Consider the following 24,106-nt stretch of genomic DNA (forward strand, 5'->3'; position numbering starts at 1 on the left):
CAATTAAGCATTTGTTTGTTTTCTTATTTAATATAAATATATATTTGATTTATAAATTTGTATAAGTATGTTTATTGATACTTTAAATAAAATCACTCATTAAATGTGTTTTTTTATTTCACTTAGAAATTTTGCAAAAAAAACACAAAAAATTTCTTAGCCATTTTTTTTAGAAAAATAAGTAATCAAAGGCGAGCGGTCAATTCGCCTGGCCAACACAAGGAATTTACTGTCAATTTTGTTTTTGGATGGTCAAAATTTTAATTTTTTCTTTTTCTTCTTTTTTTTTTAATCTTAGTAATAGTTCTTCATGACTTTATAAATACAAAAATAAGTCAATGCTAGAAAATAATGAATTGGTGTTATTTAATAATAATAATTTTAAATAAAATCAATGCTTTTTTAAGAGTGCAAACGGGCAAATGAGAATTTTTAATTTATTTGAAAATAATTCATTTTGTTGCAATGACTTTGCAAATGGTGGGTAAACCAATGAGAAAAATAGTTTAAATAAGATTGAATAAAAAAGTTTGAATAGATTGAATGAAAAAATAAAAATAAAAAGTACAGTTGCAATATTGTTCTTAATTACATACAACAATTTTGAATAAGAACTTTTTTCTTAAGTTAAGGAAGAAAAAATAATTTCAAAAACCGCTAATGTTAGTTTGTTAATGATAATGTTATTAACTCTTGTTGCACATACTATTTAAACTGAATATTTAATATTAAGAAAACAATTGTTTTATGAAATACTACTATAAAAATTACTTATGTTACATAAAAATTTTTTTTACTAAATATGTATACTTTTTTAATAACCCTATTATAGAAAAAAAAGTACAAACTAATTGCACAATTAAGACATTTCCAAAAGATCACACACAGAAACTTGTACATGTTTTGTCTATTATTTTAATAAAGTATCTACATTAAGAATCAGCAAACAAAAAAGTCAATCAGCTGTAAATAAACAGCTCTTAAATCTAATTCTATCAAATCTGAGGCTAAAAAAAATTTCATAACAAAAATACAATTTTCTAGAAGTGATTGTAATTAAAAAGTTAAATTTTTTGAATATATACATTTTTTTGGTTACGTTGAAAAAAAAGATTTTAAGATTATCAACCAGAGTTTCAAAAAATTTCAAAAACACCCTTCAATATCAGTTGAATAAATATGTGTAAAATTATTGTACAGATTACATTAAAGCTAGACTAGTTCTTTTGATGCTTTTATCAAAAATTCCATATTTATTAATATAAAATCCTTTATTGAATAAAAACATATCTTTTTTTTTATAATAAACCAAACTATGGTAAATATTGTAAAAAATTAATAAATTTTTAGAGTAGCCAAAAAAACTATATATATATACAGAAATTTGCATTTTATATCTACAATGTCAGTTAATTTTGATGAAACATGTTGCTCAAAAGTTTTAAAAAGATATTTACTTAAAATTTTTTAGTAAACTAGTGCTTCTTTGACAATACATATATAAGAAAGGTTATATGTAAAGTACTTGGTTCTATTCTTGTGATTTGAATGAGTTTTAATAATGCCATTTTTTATTTAAGTTTTATTTTTTATTTAACTGAGTACTTTTATTGTGATACTATTACAAAGAGGATCACTAAAGTACACAAACTCCTACAACACTCATGAAAAAATCTTTTTTAACATTTTTATCAACAAAATTTAAACATTTTAAAACTTGCACTAATGGTCAAACTTACCAACAAGCTTATTTAAGTTAAGAAAAAAATAATATATTAAAAAATACTTGAGCTCTTCGATTATCAATGAATGAAAGTTCTTTAGGTTTATTATGAATAAAAATGTTTTGTGTTCCATCTTCTTCATCTTCTATTTTCTAAATAAATTTGAACTAGAACTTTTCAAATCATTTGAATAAATAATTTAGAACCAGTAAGCATTTTACATGACAAAAAATGATAATATCTTGATGTAATAAGGTATTATTACCTTAAGATTATCTTACATTAAAATATTACATTAAAGTATTATATAAAGATATTATTACATTAGGATATTATATTATATAAGTGATAAGAAAATAATTTTAGCTAGAATTAGCATCAATAAAAAAGTTGAAGCAACCAAACCAATCAAAGTAAAATTCGAATCTCATGATTGTGGAACAATAATAATTAATGAAAGGTTAATCCCTCTTAGTGAAAGATTAATCCTTCTCAGTGAAAGGTGCTGCTTGACACCAATAAACCATCACCAGTGTCAAGTAGCCCTGGTGATGATTTATCTCCACTTTATACCAAAAAAGAAATGCAAATGAAACAATCAAATCAACCTCTCCAGAAAATATTTCATTGAAAATGGAACTTGATTTTACATGAAACTGTTCACCTAATTTAGAAATAAATAGCAAACCCTTATAAGTAGTGATTAGCAAATACAAAACATTATCCTAACAAAACTTACCTAACAGAAATTTTTTAATTGTTTGCAGGTGGCAGTGTACATAGTGAATGACTATTTTTGGAAGTATGTTTAACTTATGAGAAAAAGTGCAACCATTTGCTACCATCAAACAATGAAAAGGTTTTATCATAACTTGCCATTTATAGATTTTAAGTATCATATAAGCTTATTGTTTGTTACAATAAAAAATAAAAATTATTTATAAACCTAATTTATGCATTTTTTTTTTAACGATCTACTGATTATTGATTATTATCTCTGATTATTATCATATAACAATTTACTTTTTATCATTAAATTTACTTTTTTACTTTAACAATCTTAAAAAAAAGTTCATATAAATGTATGTTTTAAATGAAAAATGAAACAAATGATTTTAATGAAAAGATGGCAAAAATTGAAAATGATTTATAGATACAACTAAAATGCTTGAGCTCGAATCACATCAAAACAATGCAGAAACACAAGAATTTGCAGAACTAATGGCTTTACTCACAACCATTTGATTTACAAGAAGAGATGCCAAACAAAAGAAAATTGGACTTCTGATGAACTCAAGAAAAAAGTCATGGTAATTGAAAATTCTCATAATGAATGGCATATCTTTACTAACAGTACCAATAATTGATCGTAAGTTGGAATGTGTTCACAAAAATAACTTTCAAACTCAATCAAAGATCTTAAATTAATACCAGAAAATGATTGAATAAACATTGCTTTATAAGTAACTGTCAATGTGTTTTGATTTGTGTAAAAGGAGTAAATAACAACATGATTTGTGTAAAAGGAGTAACAAAATTTTTTCTTTAAATCCACAAGTCAATGAAGATTATTACATTCTTGTAGTTATTACATTCTTGTAGTTATTACATTCTTGTAGTTGATTACAAAATGCTAACTACTTGCCTAACTATGTTAAGTACCTAATCATTTTGCAAAAAGGTCATAGAGTTAATATATTGATAGTTAAACATTATCATGACAAAGAAAACCTTGTAATGGGAACGGATCAATTGTTAACAAAACTACCAGAATGTTATTGGATCATATGAGGATGAGATGAAATTTGTGATGCAGAATCAAAATGCCACAAAAGTAAAAAAGAAAATGAAGCCTACTCAACAATTGATGGTCTCTCTACTATCAATTATTTACTAGAATTGGTATTGATTTTGCCAGGCCATTTCTTACTATGCAGGGTAAAGGGATGATACAAAATAAAAGATATTTGTGCATGATTTTGTGTTTTTATCACAAGCCGTATATCTTAAGATTGCATATAACTTGGATGCAAATTTATTCCTCAATGCTTTTTATCAAATGGTAAACAGAAGAGGAATATTATTGAAACATTGGACGGACAATAGAAAAAACTTTGTTGGCTGAAATCATTAGCTAAAGCAACTTACCAACAGCTTAAATAAGGATAAAATAAACAGTTCTACATCTAATAAAGGAATCAACTTCAATGCTCCAGTAGGACCTCATTCTGGCGGGGTATTCAAAAGAATGGTAAAGGCTGCAAAACAAGCAGTAACTGAAATAATTGGAAAAACCAATATTAGTAATATAGAATTTTATATGCATTTACAAATGCTAAAAGTTTATTGACTTTGCAACTATCAACAAACCAAAGCGGAGATATAAAAGATGATGTTCCACTGACCTCAAATCCAACTTGTCCAGTTAAATTTTTTGACTGTACAAGTTAGAGGAGTTTGTGAGTTGAAGTTTTTTCAATTTATCTGGAACTAATAAAGTTTAACTTGAAAAACACTGACGTGTGCAAAAGTTATGTCATTTTTGGAAAAAAATGACTTTCTTCATTATTTTGGATACAAGAATGGCTTTCTTCATTAACAAAACGATATAAATGGATGCAAGAAAAATGTAATATCAAAATAAATGACATTGTATTGGTAATTTCTCCAGATACTCCCAGAGGGCACTAACCACTTAGTAAATTTAGAAGTATTTGAAGGTAAATAAGGATGGGTTAAAGTTAAAATAAGTCAAAAACAATTTATATGCCCAAAAACAAGATTGTGCCTTCAAGAGCTTGAGCCTGAAAATGTTTTGATAAACTACAGTCTAATAAAGCGGGGGAGAATGATTAGAAGATAATTTTAGCTAGAATTACCCATGGAGCAATTATTATTATAAAAACATACACTTTTATCATTACATTTTTTATTTTACTTTACCAATTTTACAAAATACATTAATTACATTAAAATATTACATTTAGATATATTTTTAAACTAAGATATTATATTATGATTTCATATTAGAATATTATATTAAGTTATTATTAACTTTTTATATTGCATATATTTTTGTCATCAAAATTTTTTTAACTTTAAAAGCAATAATTAATAGTTTGTTGCTCTAGTATCTAAACTTTAATTCCCCTATTTAATTCTTGCAAAAATTCTTCTCTTTATTTAAAAAAAGTGTTTAACAAAGTTTTTTTTTTTTTTATTATTTTATATAAATTTGTAAAAAATTTTAAAGAATCTATTCACAAGAGATGGCTTTTAAAAAATCAAAATACAATACATACATTAAATCATACATACATTATCAATTATGTTTGCAAATGTTACATAAGTTTAAGTTTAAATAATTTTTGCTGATAACAAATTTTTTTTATCGGTGTGAACAAATTTTTGAGTACAACCACTTTATTTATTAGAAACCCATAGCTCAATATTTTATCAAAAATTATAGTGTTAAAAACATATACAAGCTTTTTCTACATAGAAGTTCAAATTATTAGTAATACCTTCTATAAAATAAAAGTACCTCTCTCTTCTGGTATGCAGAAAACATTTCATCAATTTCTTCAAAATCAAGGTATGGAACAACCTTAATTGAAAATAAATCATTAAGTAGTAACTAAATGTTTGTTCACAACAAAAAAATTTTAGTCACTGGTTGAGCGCTGATATATCTTTTCTTGACATTTGAAAATAAGATTTGATAAATTTTATTAAAAGCTTTGAGTAAATAACTGCAGGTCTAATTAAGAGATTCCAGAAATTTATATTTATTTAAGCTTTCATTAAAATTATAAAAAATGTAAGCATTTGTATTATAAAAAATATATAAATATAAGGCTAAATGAATTTTAGAAATAAAAGACTGGTAACAAAAAGTATTTAAAATGACAAACTTAAAATATTATCAGTTTTAATTGATATCAATAAATTATTCAAATCGGTATTCCAGTACTAACCCAGTATTTAGTTTTACAATAATTTAGTATTTGGGTCAGTATAATTCATCACTTATTTAGAATTCAGAAAAGCCATAACAAAAATACTTTACAGTAATAAATAACTGTTGAATATTAATTGCTGACCTTATTTTCATCTATATCTTCCCATATTGTATTTTTTAATTTTATCTAAAAAAAAGAAACTAATAAAAATAAATGCAATAACAATGACAATAACTACATAAAAAGCTTTCAAAATATTCTCTGGTAAAGGCACATAAAAGGGGTACACATTTTTAAAAAAAGTTTTTACACAGGCATAAAAAAATAATAAAGACAGATGTCTCTCAGCAAATTTTTCATATGTTTCAGTTAAAGAATTGTTTACTAAGCAATGCAAAACAGTTAAAAGAAAGTTTTTGTGTAACAATTCATTTCAAAAAGTGCATTTTTAAAACATATGACCAGGTTAAAAATAGTCATTAAAAAATAAAAATATGCAAATACATTTTTTTTCCCCAGTAAACTTAAAACAAACAATTAAGATATTTGTTTATAACAAAAAAAATGAGTTTGAGACTTAATTGTTATGGCATAGTTATAAATATTTCATTATTAAGTGCATATAGTTATGCATATTTCACTATTAAGTGCATATAGCTGTATATTACTTTACAGAGCAAATTTAAGCATAATATACATACTATATATATATATATATATATATATATATATATATATATATATATATATATATATATATATATATATATATATATATATATATATATATATATATATATATATATATATATATATATATATATATATATATATATATAATATACAGTTTGGGGACATATTGTGTTGCTTTTTTTTGCTCAGTGTGGTAAGCATGAAACTTGGTAAAAGACAAAAACTAGACAAACTTTTTTAGGGTTGGGGGCAAGTTATAGAACACATGTGAAGCTGCCATTTTAGATTTCAAAATAGCCACCTTTCAAAATGAGTTTTACTTAACACCTTAACTTTCAAAATAACCAAAAAATCGTTTTGTTATCAACTAAAATAACCAATTTTAGTTATCAATTAATACAATTTAGGTCATTGAAAATTAGAGGACATTTCCAATTTGGGCATATATATTTAAAATCTAAGATGACAACCATAATGGCAGATAAATCTGTAATAAATGTAATTATTTACATAGCTATAATTCTTTTAAATCTCTTAAATTTTGAATGAACTATGGGAAAGAAAGTAATTGTTTATATCATATTTAGCAGTTTAAAACTACTCAATTTTAATTTTCTTGCTGCAACAAAATTATTAAAAGTAATGCAAAAAGTATTATTTTAGCCATTTTAATGTAGCATCGACATTTCATAATGTAGCATCAACATTTCATAATGTAGCATCAACATTTCATAAGGTAGCATCAACATTTCATAATGTAGCATCAACATTTTATAATGTAGCACCAACATTTCTTAATGTAGCATCGACATTTCATGTACATTTTAAGTCACACTGGGTACAATTACATTTGTCAATCACATTATCAGTTACTTTACTAAAATTGCTTTTCTTTGAAAACTTATGACTCAGTAATTCCACACATGACATTGCTTCTCAAAAAGATGTCCGTATTGATTCCTACTTGCCACCACATAACTTTTTCCAACTTCAGTCATTTGGCGATAGTTTAGTAATGCTTATAAGGGTTTTGCCCCAGATGTGTCCTTCTTTGTTCATATGTCAGAATTGTGAACCTTTTCAATAATTTGATCATCTCTTCTGTAATTGATGCTGTTGATTTGGAGAGAATCTGAAAAGCAAGCATAGTGTCACAAAAATTTGACCGCTTATTCCAAGCAGTTTTGACCACATATTCCAAGCAAATTTGATTACATATTCCAAGCAGATTTGACCACATATTCCAAGCAGGTTTGACCACATATTCCAAGCAGGTTTGATCACATATTTCAAGCAGGTTTGACCACATTTTCCAAGCAGGTTTTTTCTTTACTGTAAAAGAGAGAAACAGTTTTGCAAACAGAGTATATTGTTGTATTGCAATCATTAATTCTTGTCCAAAGAGATTTATACAAATTGTTAATAATTTTCCAAAAAGTTTTAGTGTTTAATGATTCCACCATGGAAGTTGAGATAATCAGCAAAATTATTTTTCAATGTAACCATTTTGAAATACATGATTGCGACCTCACTGTATTTCAATCACTTGCCCCAACCATTGAATCGTCTAGGTTGTATCTTTATTTCCAGTTTCATGCTTGCAACCACATTACAAGCAAAACTTGTGAACTTTTTTGACAGCATGTCTCCACAACAAACAATTATTTTAAAGGACTTTCTTTTTTGTTGTTTTTTGTTTTTTATAGTTGCATATTTAAAAAATTTAGTAATTAACTTTAATATATTTAAATGTTGTTATTGGAATAATATATCAACCGCACGTAATCGCCAAACAAAATTTTTTATTGCTGAGCTTGATAAAGGTAATCATATTGATAAAGGTAATCATATTGATAAAGGTAATCATATTGATAAAGGTAATCATATTGATAAAGGTAATCATATTGATAAAGGTAATCATATTGATAAAGGTAATCATATTGATAAAGGTAATCATATTGATAAAGGTAATCATATTGATAAAGGTAATCATATTGATAAAGGTAATCATATTGATAAAGGTAATCATATTGATAAAGGTAATCATATTGATAAAGGTAATCATATTGCTATTAGCTCAACAATAAAACTTTCTTTCAACGAGCCTGAGAAGATTTTCAGCAAAAATTTTGACACTGTGCTGTTTATTTCTGATGCTGCAGTGTATATAGTAAAATTTTAAAAAGCTCTGTCAAGAGTGGAAATTTTTTGAGGTTAACAATCTGGAACTGCTTTTCAACCACAGCCAATAATAACAAGATGGCAAACTTGGATTGAAGCCATCAAGTTTTAACAAAATAGGGAACTTGGATTGAAGCCACCAAATATTAACAAGATGCAGAACTTGGCTTGTAGCTTTCAAATATTATGCAAACGGTTTTAAAAAAATTATAAAAATACTTCATTCTTTGGATGAGGCAAAATCTCAAAAGATCTATTAATTGACCTGTCAGTAAGTGCTGACTTTCTGTTTATTTTATTAAATTATGGCTTTAAACTGTCTATTATAGATAAAGCATAAGAAAAAAAAAGTTATACTTTGTATATTTCAACTGCTTATATTTGGTTTTTTAAGACATAGTTTAAACATTTAAAACTTATCCTTCCTAGAACATATATTTGGTTACCCTATTCCTGACTTTAGAGTTTTTAGAGTTTGAAAAATTTGTTTAAAAAATAAATTTAGAAAACATTTTATCTAACATGAACCAAAGCAAGGAGCTTTCAGAAATATCATACACCCCTGCAATCTGATAATACTTATTTTTAAACCAAAAATAAAGTAATATTTTTCATAACACAAAACTTTTTAAATTTGCTTAGTTAATTTAACTTTTTTTATTAACAAAATAGTCACAATTTTTAGAAGTCACCCTTTGAAAGGTGTTTTGTTGCCATACATTTAAACATTATATTTAATATTGTAATAAAAATATGAGATGAACTTACATCAGAAAGCTTAGACCAATTAAATGATTTTAGAGGTTGAGAAGGTTTTGGTAGTTTAGATTTTTTCTTTGTGATATTGGTTGTTGCTAAAATGATTAAAACAGTATACAAAAAGTAATAAACTTATTGAGTTACAAAAAAAAAATACTACACAGCAAAATTGCGATTCTTAATAAGAAATGTTTTTCTTTAAATAAGAAAGATATTTCTTCTTTTTAGAAATAAATTTCACATTACACAATTTATTTCTTAAAACAAGAAATATATTTTTTATTTTAAGAAATACATTTCTTAAGCTATGGACAACCAAATTACAATTTTGCTGTGTATTGGTATAATGAAACTGAATGTATGCACAATATAATACAAAACACATTTTACATGAATACAACAATGTTAAAACTAGTTGATGTAGAAAACAATTAGTTTTAACTAAAATGTTAATGATTTTGGTTTTTACATGTTTTTATGACTTTTTAAGACAAATTAGAGTGAAAGTTAAGACATTTTAGGACAATCTAAAATTAAGAATGAGTTTCTAAATCCTAAACCTAAATTTTTTTAAATCAGATTTCGGAATTACTTACACTTTAAAGTAGATAACAAATAAATTTTAAACATTATTAAGTCTTATAATGTAAAAACTCATAAACATAATAATGACAACTTTCAAACATTAATTGTCTGCAAAAACTTATTAAACTTATATTAAACTTAAATAATTATATATTTAAAATATTAAAAAAATTACCATGTTAAATATACAATTACTTTATGTGATAGATTTGAAAAAGCATGATAAGTAATAGAAACCATGAAACAAAGTACCAAATGTTAATAAACTTTTCATTTTACAAAGTTAATCATTCTTCTAATGTTTATCCAAAAACATAGTAAATTCTTCAGGAGTTATAATAGAACAAAGTTAGAATAAAAATCTTTGGTAGTTGTTGAACAGAGTTAATAGGATAAAGTTTCAATGCAAAATAAATTGAGTTTCAATATAAACTAATATTACTCTAAATTTACTAAACAGTTCTTTACTCCTTTTTTCTAAAATATCTTGCTCCAAAACAAGCTCCTGTCTTCCTTTCATACCTGTTTCAATTTTACACTGAGCTAGCTGCAATTCTTTTCTTCTGCTGTTTTTTTTTTAAGCAAATATTACTTCAAATTGCTATTTCTTTCAACAGCTAAATAGTCAGTAACTGAAAGACTATTTTTTATCTGCAAAAGAAACAAACTTTTATTTCATGCAGTAATAAATTTAAAATTAAGTACAAACCAGATCATTAATACAATTTTTATGAAATGAAGCATAACTTACTTGTTGAATGGATGAAATGAAGCATAACTTACTTGTTGAATGGATGAAATGAATGTTATTACTCTGCACACCTCTTTATCCTTTGACATAAACAATATTTTTAGTTAAGCATTAATCTAAAGAACACATAGTTCTATTTACACAGTTGCAGTTTCAAACATTATCGGTATTTTTATTGCACACCTCCTTTGAGTATTCGTCAACTCCCTAAAGCTGATTTCACTTTTAAACATTCTTTTTCTTGCTGGTCGTGATAGTTGTCCATGAAATTTGTATTAAAAGTGTTTTTATTAAAAAAATTAATTTTGATCACACTCAATTTTTCTTTTTTTATTAAGCTCTTTTTATCACTTGTCTAACTTTTCATCAGAACTAGGTTTACCTAAAACTGAATGAAGTGCTGTAGACAATTCAGCTGTTTTTCTTATTTCTTGACTTACTGTTACATTTTTGGCATTTCTTTTATAAGTTATTTTCTGCTATTGCTTTTAAGGCTTTTTTTGCTCATATATCTGATTCTCTTCTAACAATATTCTACAACTAGCATCAACATAAACTGCGGCTAGAAATATATTATATATATATATTCTTAGTTTCTTTGCGAAATACCGGACCTTTGCCAATACTATTAATAATTTGCCAATATTATTAATAAAAGTTGAGTAATGTATGTTAAAGCATCACAACTAACTAGCTGCAAAGTTTGAACAACACGGCACATCACCTCAATCTTAGTATATTTACAACCTTCTTGGAGAACTAAGGTTAGATTTTTCCCAAACTGCTGCACTTTCTTTCTTGTTTGCATCCTGTAATAAATGCTCTTCATGTTCCTCATCCTGTATAGTTTCATCCAGAAAATTTTCATTGCCTGAACTTGTATTTAAAAGTGTGATTGTATTTAAAAGTGTGATTGTATTTAAAAGTGTGATTGTATTTAAAAGTGTGATTGTATTTAAAAGTGTGATTGTATTTAAAAGCGTGATTGTTTCAAAGTAAATTTTAAAGTATCGTATGCACATACACTACAAAATATAATACAAAAAACAATTTGATCTAAATTAATTTAAAAAAAAAAACGTTTGTACTTTTTTGAATGTATACAAAAACAACTTTATATACATCAGCTCAAGCATATTTTATAAAATATCAAACTTTGAAGTGTCTCAAGGTGAGCATCAAATAACATTCAATCTATTCATATAGTATCAATACCAAAGTATAAAATGCTTTATATAGAAATCGTAAAAATTTAAATGACATTATTAATTAGTTTAATTAAAAAAAAAACTTTTATATAACAAATAACTTCATAGTACTAAGGAATCCCTTTAATAAAAAATACTCATACTTTTATATAACAAATAACTTCATAGTACTAAGGAATCCCTTTAATAAAAAATACTTTAATCTCCCATATTATCAAAGAGAGGAGCTCCACCTGGAAATATTTCGGCTCTAGCTCCGGCTCAGCTTCTTGTAAAAACACCAGCTCCAGATAACTCCAGCTATATATATATATATATATATATATATATATATATATATATATATATATATATATATACACATATATATATATATATATTATTCATTGAAGAAATCTTTTTAAAGGATTCTATTTCATTATTCATTCGACTTATTGAAATACTTAGATTTAAATATAAACCATTAAACATTTTATACATTTTTGCGAACATCCAACTCCTTAAGCAAATAGACAGCTTTACCCCAATAATTAGTGAGATGCATTCTTATTGAGGGGTTTGTATAAAAATAAATGATTCATTTGAAACTAATGTATAAATAAGCAAGTTTTATACTTATTTAAAATCATCACTTATAATCCTATTACTTTACACAAAATTAACAACAAAAGTTACATTTGAAAACTTCTCATTTATTGAATAACATTCAGAATCGGCCTTACTTAATTGAGAAATTATTTCAATTTTTAAAAAGTTTAAGACATAACTATAATCAATAAACTCCATTTTATGGTTACTAATCCGCTCTTCTTGATTTTAAAGATTAAAAGAAAAGCATTGATTGACACCTGTGTGAATTGATTTTCATCATTTATAAACGCTTTGTTTTTACATCTTACTATTTAAATATAGATCATTGTATTTCCTCAATCTGCTTCTTTTAAAATTGTGGATGGGGATAAACAGTAAAAAAAAAATCATAATAAACATGCTCTACCAGATTTAATAACAACTTCGAAACACTTTACTTTTATGTGCTGTCTGGTACTGTTTTAAGTAAAGAAAACTTTTACTTTTGATATAATGAAATAGCATGCATGCACAATATCAGACAACATTCAAAATCTTTTTAAGTTTGTTTGAACCTACCAACAATTTTCCTTATATGGATTTATTAGTAGTTTTATGAAGTGTATCAAAACCCCCCATCTTTAGTATCATATTTTTATAAGCCTTACATATCATTAGATTCTGAAATCATGTGTTGTGAATACTATGTAAAGTCTTTAAAAATTTGTGATTAAAATCTTCAAAAAATAGTGATTTTACATTTTAAATTTCAACATACAAACAAACAATACAAAAGACAAAACAACATTAATTGCATTTGAAAAGATTTAAATTTAATTTAATGACATGTTGAAAAAAGTAGTTCCTTTCAATTCATTCATATTCATTCATAGTTTTATAAGTTTAAAAATATATTTTAATATTTTTTTTGTATAGAATATTATTAACATTAAGTTTTACAACAAAAAGACAATGATGTTTCATAAAGTATAAATAAATACCCAGTAGAGGAGGTGCAAGAGGGACTTCACCAAATACAGGGGGTGGAGGGGGTGGAGGAGGTGGAGTCACAATTTTTGAATCTGGTACAATTGTTGGTGATGTTGGCTGATAAAAAGGAATAGGCAATTCAGAAATGGTTGATATCTTTGCAATATCATTTAAAGTACTTTGATCTTTTACCAAACTTTCAAGTTTATTTTTTATAATCTTTTCATTATTAAGCTGTTGTTCAAGTATATCTTTCTGAGATAACAACTCTTCAAATTTTTTTTTAAGCTCTTCTAAACTACTACTTTCTTTTTCAAGTCTGTCAGCCATTTTTTCAATTGTATTTTTCATCTCTTCTAATTCTGATTCACGTTTAGCTAATTTTGAAACTGTTTCATCTTTAAAGTCATCTGTATTCATTCTAAAAAACATAAAATTATGTTATGATGAACTATGAAAAAATGTAATAAATTGTAATATAAAACCATTTAAGCTTTTAAACCACTCTAACCTGTAAAAAGTTTAAACAACATTTGTCTACCTTTCAATTATATGTGCTATGTGAATGTCAACAGGTGCTACATCAGGATCTGATCCATCTTTTTGCTGCAATGCAATTTCCTGAACAATTCTATCTAACATACGCCAGTAACCAAATGCCTCTTTTGTTTGATCAACTATAAATTTACCAATAAAACATAAATTGCATTGCTAATATATGCTATTGCTATATATATATATATATATATATATATATATATATATATATATATATATATATATATATATATATATATATATTACACTATAAAAGAAGTTTAAAAGGTTAGTAATTTGCATTGGCTGCTTTATACACATACTACATAATTAATAATAACTTTTTACCATATATAATAACCTTCTGTTTACTAAATTGATTAGTGTATTATTTATCAATCACATAGTGAGGAGAATATTAATTTATCAGTCACAGCAAGACCTTAAAATGATTATTGTTTTTAAAAATAAAATAAACATTAAACAATTAAGCATAACAACTAATGAACAGTTGTTACAGCATTATTTACTTTTTGACTTGTCAGCAATTGGTAATGAAGTTCAGCAAGGCCACCAACCAATTCTCTTCAGCAAAAAAGTTGACTACAAATTATGAACAATGATGTCATTTGCTGCTTCCTCTTTTATCACCTCACAAACACTTCACTAAATAAATCAATATGAATTGAAGCAAAAATCTCAGAATTCTGGTGAAATAAAACAGGAAAAAGTTGTATAATGAATACTAGCTGTTGAATGTAAATAGAGCAAAAGCATATAAAAGCTGCAGATTTAAAGAGCATATATTGAACAACAACTTGATGAAACTTTTTAGACTAAGCCACCAAGAATTTTTGAAATATCATGAAAAACAATGAAGACAGACAACTATGCAGAGAATAGATTTTATCAGTATAAATACATTAGTTACATCAGATTAAACATGGATGTATCATTGCAGATGTGATCTACACTGATTTAATGGACATCTGCTGCTTCTCATAACACCTCATGAGCTTTAATCGTCAAAAAAGCCATGATAGTCTAACTCCAGTCTCTGAAGATTTGGAAAGCTCTGAAGAGATTAAATACGGGTGGCACAGACTTCTGCTTTAAAAAGTTTGTGACCTATGAACATTTTGTTTCTTCATAGTGTTAGTATCACAAAAATGGAGGAGGTTTTAGATCATTTAACAGGAGTTTCTTGTTAAATGTTCTAGAAGCATGAACACTTGCTAACAAAATTTGTAGGATCAAGTTAACAAGATGTAGGTTAACAATGATGGTGCAAAGCATGATATTGTTCATATCTAGAAATACAATGAAAATTTCACCAAAGAGGAAGATCATATAAAGTTTCCATTTCATTTCTTCCATCAACATTGCCAGATTTACCTATCCTTCTCTAAAACAGCCATAATGGCAATAGATGAATTTGTAAGAGATTTTGCCAAACTAAAATAAACTCATTTTTACTTTGTACATAGTATTTATTTGTCATTCTTTTAAAATCAATATTATAACAAAAACAACCAGTCATTTTTTTCTAATTTTTAACTAATGATTATTATGACCCAGTGATAATTGGTCGTAACTGATTTTTTTTTTTTTTTTTTGATTTTCTTGATTAACTTGTGATAAGCTTTTGATTTTCTTGATTAACTTGTATGACTAGTAGACACATGGTGTCATACTTTTAATTAAAAGTTTTAAATGTTAAAATATAAACTATATTTTTACTCTTTTGACCATAAAAAAAGTCAAAATTTTTATTGACCAATAAATGCGTAACTTGTTTGAAACTTCTACAGTATATTTATGTATGTATATACCTGGAAATAGCAGTAGATGTTGCATAATAGACAACAAATGTGTGTAACATGTAGTATGTCCAATCTTTTGCTTCAATACTCCCAACATGTTGTTAGCACTTTTTGCATCAATTTTAATCTGTAAAAAAAATTCAATATTTTCTAATTAGTATAACTCTATATAACTTTTTGCAGTACAGAATATGATAATATCTTTTCAACATTAACGTTTTTCTAATGTGATTTAAGTTTTATTTATCAATTAAAACTTTTAATCTAAGCCTAAAACTTACATATATAAACAAATTTTAGTAAATTGTATAAAAAATTTACATTCCTACCGATCCATATCGTTTACATAATTCTTTTTCATCTTCTTTTTGAACCATTTCAAAGAAATCCAAATGCCTTAATAATAGTTGAATTTTTGTATGAAACGTCCATGAAGATGAAACTTTTTTATTAAAAAAATAATTATTGGGATAATCTTGGAATGTATTTTTTTAAATGGATACAAACATTTTAAACATTAAAATTTTTTTTAATATTTTAATTTTTTAGAACTAACTATATATTTTAACATGACATTAAAATATGATTTTTATTATAACATAAATTTTATATGTAAAAATAAATTTTATTTATTGCCTAAATTTTATTTATAAGAAAAATTTTTAATCGGAATTTAAACTTTTAGTAATCCAATTCTATTCAGCCCTAATTTAATTTCTTATATGTATATATAATATTCTTACATGTATATTAGGGTGGTTCAAAAAACAACTTTTTTTAAAACAGTCTGCTACACTTAACTAAATGCGTTCTATATAATACAAAAACAATAGATTTAAAATTTTTTTGAATAAAAAATATCTTTAGGGGTGCCTCAAAACCCTTGAAAATTTGGCAGGTCCCTAATATTTTGAAAATAAAAGTTTTTCTAAAGTTTTTCAACATGGTACTCAAAAGAAGCGAAATTATATAAAAACTTCAAAAATAATACTTAATTTACATAAAAATATTTTTTTAAGATATAATCATGTTTTTTATGTTAATTGATTATTGTTTTTGAAGTTTTTATATAATTTCGCTTCTTTTGAGTACCAGTTTGACATACTTTAGAAAAACTTTTTTTTTCAAAATATTAGGGACCTGTCAAATTTTTAAGGGTCTTGAGGCACCCTAAAAAATACTTTTTATTCAAAAAAATTTTAAATCTAGTGTTTTTGTAATACATAGAACACATTTAGTTAAGTGCAGCAGACTATTTTAAAAAAGTTGTTTTTTGAACCACCATGTTGTCAAAAACTATCAATTTTTTTAACATCTAACTCTCATCTAATAATGTTATTAAATATAAGAATGCAATAAATATAATGAAATTCAGATTTATCATTTACTTTTATTACTAATCATTAATGATTCTTTTTAAATTTATATTAAATTGGTTAAAAAAGTTTTCATTTTTAAATACAATCGAAAAGCTTGTATGCAAATAGATTTATAGAAAAGGAAAGGGAAGGGGAGTTTTTTTTTCAAATGTTTTGTAAATTATTTTATAATACATTTAAAATAAATATATAATTAACATTGCTATGACTAAACAGCTTAAATAAATAACAGCTTAAATCTTTCATTTTTATAATTATTTGGATTTTTATTGTTATTTGGATCTAAATCTTTAATTTTAAAAATTGTTTGAAAATTTTCATAAAATTGCTTTAATTTTTATTTATTAGTTTTTGATCCTAATGATAAACCAGTTGTTAAATTAATGAGTTAAATTTTGGAGGTTTATATATCATATATATTCTAAAGTAGTTGCATACGCAATATTTTTTTATAAATATATTGCTTTACGTTTCCATTGATTTATTTTTAGCTCTTCTATATTAGTTTAATAATATTGTTTTATAGATAAGAAACAAAATAAATTCAAAATTATATCAAAATTACCATTACTTCTTTGTCATTAGAATTGTAGGCTTATGTTATTTTAAACTTTATTTAGATTGAACATTATCATTTGTTCTTTTTTATCTATTACAAATATGTTCTTAGAAATATGTATTTTATAACTTTAAATTAGTATATATTTTTATCTAATTTAAATCTCTATTTAATTTAGTTTTCTTTTAATAAATTTTTTTAAAGAACAGTGATTTATAAAAATATTGAAATTGAAATGGATGATATTGGGCTGGAAGAAGTCATTAGTGTAAATGCTAATAATCATCGTCAAAATGAGAGAAATAGAGCAAGACAAGATGAAATTAATTGCCGTCAAAATGAGAGAAATGCTGCTCAGCAAGCAGAAATTTGTTTGAACCCTAATGAGAATAATGTATGAAATACTGCAATACAAGGAAGAATGCATTGTATAAGAAGAACTAATATCATTCCAGATAATAATTTGTTAGGAGAAATAAACCAGATCTTTCAACATTGTGGTGCTAAAAAATTTCCTGATGAAAGTCATTTTCTATGTTGCCACAATGGAAAGGTAGTTTTACCACCTCTTTCACCATTTCCACAAGCTTTACAAGATTTATTTACAGGGAATTATGTAGATCATAATTCCAATATGAATTTTCTAAAATATATTAAAAATTACAATGCCTGTCTTTCTTTTGCTTTATTTAAAGCTGATTTAGTTCAACCTATGAGTTGTGGGCAATTTAATGACAACACAGTAGCAGTTCATAATGATTATCCAAGTTACAGGCATCATGACAATGACTTGGTCATCAATATTAAAGGCAACAATGTAGAAAACCGTTGGGTTGTACCTTACAATCCATGGTTATCAATGAAATATCAAGCCCATATTAACGTTGCAGCTTGCATGTCTGTGAAGGCTGTCAAATATTTGCACAAATACTTATATAAGTGGCACTGTGCAAATATTTTAATAAACAAGCAAATTAATTATGATGAAGTAAACACTTTTTTAGATTGTTTTTATGTTAGTGCGCCTAAAACATTGTGCCAAATATTTGAGTATCCCATTAATCAAATACACACATTACTATTAATCATACGGAGAATCAGATGGTATTTTTTAGAGAAGAAGCAGAACAAGTGGCTTTAGATTGTGCTGCTCAACGCGATACACATCCTACAGCATGGCTTAAGTTAAATTCCGAAAAAGAAGGAGTCTATCAATATTCATATGTAGACATTCTTTATCACCTTGTTTTTGATAATAAACTTTGTAAATAGAAAGTTAAACAAAAGGGTGGTAATAAGGTGATAGTAAGAATATATAAAGTTAATCTAACTGGAGAATTGTTTTTTCTTAGACTGTTACTTTTGCAGTAAAAGGAGCAACATCTTGGAAGGATGTGCTACTGTTAATGGTATTGTTCTTGAAATATTTCGTGAAGCATGTGCTTTGAAAAGTTTGTTGCAAGATGACACTGAATAGCAGAATACGCTTTCTGAGGTGGTTTTAACGCATATGCCAAAGCAAATTAGACAGTTGTTTTCAATTATTATTTCAATTATCTCTGGAATACATACAAAGCTTTAATGATGGAAGACTTCATTCACCACTCAGTAGCTGAACAAGCTACTCTTCCTTAAATTGAAAAGACCATTAATCAAAGTGGTAAAACACTGGCTGATTACAATCTGCCAGCTATTGATGAGTTTATAGGTTTTAATCTAGAAATTTTTGATAAAAATGTTCAATGCCAATCAATTAAATGTAATTAATATTAAATGCTATCCTTGCTACACTGAATGTGCAACCAAGTGTAGAAAATCAACATTCTAGATTGTTTTTCATGGATGGACCAGCTAGTAGTAGAAAAAATTTTATGTATAATTATTTGATTGCTGAAACCATAAGTCACAGCTGCATGGACTGGCATAGCAGCAACTCCTCTTACAAATGGATCTACACTGCATTGTTTATTCAAACTTCCTGTCCTAATATTAGATAACAGCACATGTAATGTAACCCCTAACCCAATACATAGACATTTTTTAAAACAAGTTACTTTGTTTTTGCTTGATTGAAAGAGGACAACCAGCTGAAATTGTAGAATCATGTATAAAATGTTCCTTACAGTGGCAATTGGTGCAGACGTTTGTATTAACAGAAACTATGAGTGTACATGATGGGAAAGGAGAATTTTCCTAATGGCAATTAAAACTTGGTAGTGGAAAAATACCTGTCAAGAAGGAGAATCCTTTTAAAGGGTGCATTGAAATACCGCATCAGTGCATTATTAGAGAAAATTACTTTGTTGAAAAGACTTTCGGAGATGCTGAACAAAATGATTATTCTAAACGTGTCATTTTAACACCCACTAATGTGGATTCATTTAATTCATAAATCAATGAAGAAGTGCTTGAATGTCTACTGGGTGAGGTCAAATATTTTTTAGTGCTGATCAAACTGAGACGGATGACCTTGATGAAGGAAATAACTTTCCTGTTGAGTTTTTAGACAGCCTAACTCCTTCCTCAGAGGTTTTGACTGGTGTTTCTGGTGGTAAACCAGTATTTTTTTCTTAAACTCAGTTGGCTCCATCAGATTCTAATTTACCTTTTGTTCTGAAACGCCATCATTTTCTGTCAGATTGACAATTGATACTCAATGACAAACCATTAAAATCAAGATCAAACATTTGATAGAATTGGTGTATATTTAAAAAAACCGTGTTTCTTTAAATATACACCAATTCATTTAAACTTATCATGATAAGAATCCAACTCTCTCTGATTGCTTGGAGGGAGCATTTGAGCTTGAAAAGAATCTCACTTCTGCTACAGCATGGGGCTCATAGTGGCTGGTGAACTTTAATTCAGATAAAACTCAATTTTTTTCAGCCAACCGTTATTGCAATAATTTAGATCTTCCTATATTTATGAATGGTAATGTACTAAATGAGTCATCTACCCTTCATCTTCTAGGATTAACTCTTACTTCCGATCTTTCTTGGAAACCATATATCCGTTGCAAAATTAGCATCTGCTAAGGTTGCATCTCTCTATCGAGCTCGACACTTTTTTACTCTGGATTCTATTCTTCATCTCTATAAATCTCTAATCCGTCCTTGTATAGAATACTATTGCCATAGCTGGAGCGGATCTTTTTATGATGCCCTTTCTCTTTTAGACAAGGTGCAAAAACGCATTGTAAATATAGTTGCACCTGCTCTTGCAGCCAACCTTCAACCATTATCAAATCGTCATAATGTTATTTCTATTTCTCTTTTCTATAAATACTATAACGGGCACTGCTCTAAAGACCTAGTGTCTCTTGTGGCATCTACTAAAATTCATTCTCGAGTTACTCGTCATTCAATCAAGTCTCATCCTTTTTCTGTGACTGATCCTAAATGCCCAAAAAACTCTTATTCGTCTAGTTTTTTTCATCAAACATAAGTTCTTTGGAATTCGCTTCATTCATCTTGCTTTCCTTATTCATATAATTTGCAATCTTTTAAGTCATCTGTCAATCATTATTTTGCTCTACAATCTTCATCTTTTCTCTTCCAGTAACTTGTAACTCTTATAGTGGTTGCTTGCAGCCTTGTTGGAAGCAAAGATATGTAAAAAAAAAAAAAAAGATTAGTTAAATATTAAAATATTAAAAGATAGTTAGCTTTTTGATAAAGAAATTGGTTTCAAAATTATTCCTGGTTGCCAAAGTCTTCTCAAAGTAAAGTAATTTTTAAAAATCTGTTTTCTATTTTGTTTGACACGTTTTTTATTTTTTTTTTCTATTAACTAATTTACTATTCTATAACTTCCTACTACTATGGAATCACATAATTTTTTTAATGTTTAATTGCCGCACCTATCTGTAATGAATATTTTTATTAATTTTAATATGGTTTTCTTTACAGTAGGCTGTATTTGGTTCCTCAGTCCAGTAGATGGCAGCTGTTATAACTGAATTTGAATTTCAGCCTTAATTCAATGTTAATTGTTTTTTAGAAAAATGATGTGTTTTGAGACGATTTTATTTTTTATATATATTTTTGCTATATATTTAACTATATATCATGTAAAAAATTCTCATTATTTTAATAAGTTTTAAAGATATATAAACTCAAGACTTGCTTTTTTACAAATTTTTAAAAAAGTTTTCTGTGTATTTTATATATAGTTTTTGACAACTGTTTTATAACCTTTTCAGCTAATTACCTATACAAATATTGATAAAAAGTTTCAAAAATAACTAATAATTTTATTGCAAAGTTAAGACAAACAAAAGACAAAATATATTTTGGTCATTTTTCACCAAGTATAGTGTGCATTAGTATAATATGACTTAGATAAATGCTGAAATAAATATGTTGGCATATGTTAACTCTAAAGTAGATTGATATATTTGGTTACCATTTTTTTTGTAATTTCTGCTGAATTATTTTAATATACTCAAAGTATAATTAATAATATAAAATAGTAGATAAAATATTAATTTAAATCATTAATAAAAAGTTAATTTAATGCAACGTTTTAATAACAAAGATAAAGATTGCTTTGTTAAAAAAAAGGAAAAAATTTGCCTTAACATCTTTTTGCTTTAATGACCTGGTACCGATATAAAGTTAAATTGCTAATAATGATTTATTTACTAATAACCAATATTATGGGTTGCTTACTGCTAGTTTTATAATGAATATTATAAACAAAAAGAATCTAAACTCTTTTAATGCATTTGTCAATAAAACTGTTGATGGAGGAGAAAGTTGAAAGTTTTATGTAATTTGTTTAATCTTGGCCATTTGAGTTTATCTCAGCTATAGTTAAGATCAATCATAAATTTAACTGGAATTTAAGATAAACCGTATCATAACTTGTTTTGATACGGTTATCCTAAAATCCAGTTGGAAAAAGCAAAGTTTTATATGGTCTTCACACACAAAACATGTTTATACTGAACAAAACTCTTTGAACTCAACCTTAAAACATTTAGAAATCTTGATTATTGAACTTAGAAATATTAAATATAACAGTTGAATATAACAGTGCATATTAAATATAACAGTAGATTTCCAAAAAAAAAATTGTCAAATTCAAATGTGATTAAAAAAATATTGATTTATTTAAATGAGAATCCTAAAACATTTATTATTTATAAGTTAGTTCCACAAGAATTGTATTTGATGATGGGTAGTTGGAGTTTAAGGCAAAGTGTTATCATTTACAGTTAATTCCCGGTAAGTTGAATACCGGATAACTCAAACTTTTCTTACCTCAAATTGTTAAAAACTTTTTTATATACTTGCATTATATAATTGCGAGGTTTGACTTAAAATTCTCATTTTAAGTCAAACCTCGGATAACTCAAACCTTGTTAAGTTGTACCATTTTTTATCCCCTTTCAGCAAATTTCTTTGGATAATTCAAACTTTTTAAATGTGAATTTAATATTTTAACATTTTTTTTGTTGTATTTAGGTCTGAATAGAATAAATTGTTCTCAGATGTAAAATAATGCTATAATAAAATTGTTTAAAGGTAAATCATGATAAAACCATTAAAAAAACAATTATTTTATAGTTAATTAAATATCTAAATAGAAGAACACTACCTTTTAAACACAATTTATCACCAAATAATAAAAAAGTCATTATGTTGCTAAACTTTTTCGAATGTTTTCTTTTGACTGTTTGGCAGTCTTTATATTATACTACTTTTTGAAGAACCATGGAATTGGATGGGATAGAATTAATGCAGAATACCATTATACTAACGTTTAAATGAAAGAAGTTATTTTTTCATTGAAACAGTACAATGGTGTAAATTAAATGTATACACATTATCATTGAATAAGAAACAATCATCTTATATAGAACTAATATATCATATCAGCCAAAGTTCAAGTTAACTGGAATTTGCTTTAGTCAAACATTTATTAAGTCCAAACAAATTTCTTGGTCCCTTGAAGGTTTGAGTTATTGGGAATTAACTCTATTTATATTTTGAATTTTGACAGTCAAAAAAATAGAATGTTTAACACTGGTAACCACATAGGAAAAAAAATCCTCAAATTAAAGAGGTTATGTTTTTAATATTTAAAAACTGATAATTCAGTGAGTGTATTAAACAATTTAAATAAAATCTTACATTAGTATATAAAAAAAACACTTTGAAAAAAATTTAATGCATAAAAAATTATAAAAAATATATAAATTTTTTAAATTTCACTTTCTTACACAGACTTTTTAAGAATCTTTTATTTTTAATTACTATTTTTTGATAGCTTATATAATATTTTTGTTTTTGTTATTTATATATTTTTTAAATCTTCAAGTCAATTAGTGTTTTGTTTTTTTATGATTTTGTTGTTTTATGATTGTTTTTTTTTGTTT

At 25.9% G+C, this 24,106-nt stretch overlaps 1 protein-coding gene across 2 annotated transcripts in view; it reads right to left on the reverse strand.

The window, feature by feature from the left end:
• Window positions 1–24,106, reverse strand: part of LOC100201451 (disheveled-associated activator of morphogenesis 2) — a 105,707-nt gene that overhangs the window by 41,377 nt on the left and 40,224 nt on the right. For both annotated transcript variants that reach the window (XM_065805203.1, XM_065805202.1), the window contains exons 11-18: window positions 16,113–16,179; window positions 15,793–15,910; window positions 13,965–14,100; window positions 13,435–13,844; window positions 9,329–9,414; window positions 5,828–5,872; window positions 5,269–5,331; window positions 1,787–1,876 (exon numbers count right to left, since the gene is read on the reverse strand). In XM_065805203.1, coding sequence (XP_065661275.1) covers window positions 1,787–1,876; window positions 5,269–5,331; window positions 5,828–5,872; window positions 9,329–9,414; window positions 13,435–13,844; window positions 13,965–14,100; window positions 15,793–15,910; window positions 16,113–16,179 — 1,015 coding nt within the window. The remainder of the gene's footprint in view (window positions 1–1,786; window positions 1,877–5,268; window positions 5,332–5,827; window positions 5,873–9,328; window positions 9,415–13,434; window positions 13,845–13,964; window positions 14,101–15,792; window positions 15,911–16,112; window positions 16,180–24,106) is intronic.

This window comes from Hydra vulgaris, chromosome 09 (genome assembly GCF_038396675.1).
Source record: "Hydra vulgaris chromosome 09, alternate assembly HydraT2T_AEP".
Lineage (NCBI taxonomy): Eukaryota > Metazoa > Cnidaria > Hydrozoa > Anthoathecata > Hydridae > Hydra > Hydra vulgaris.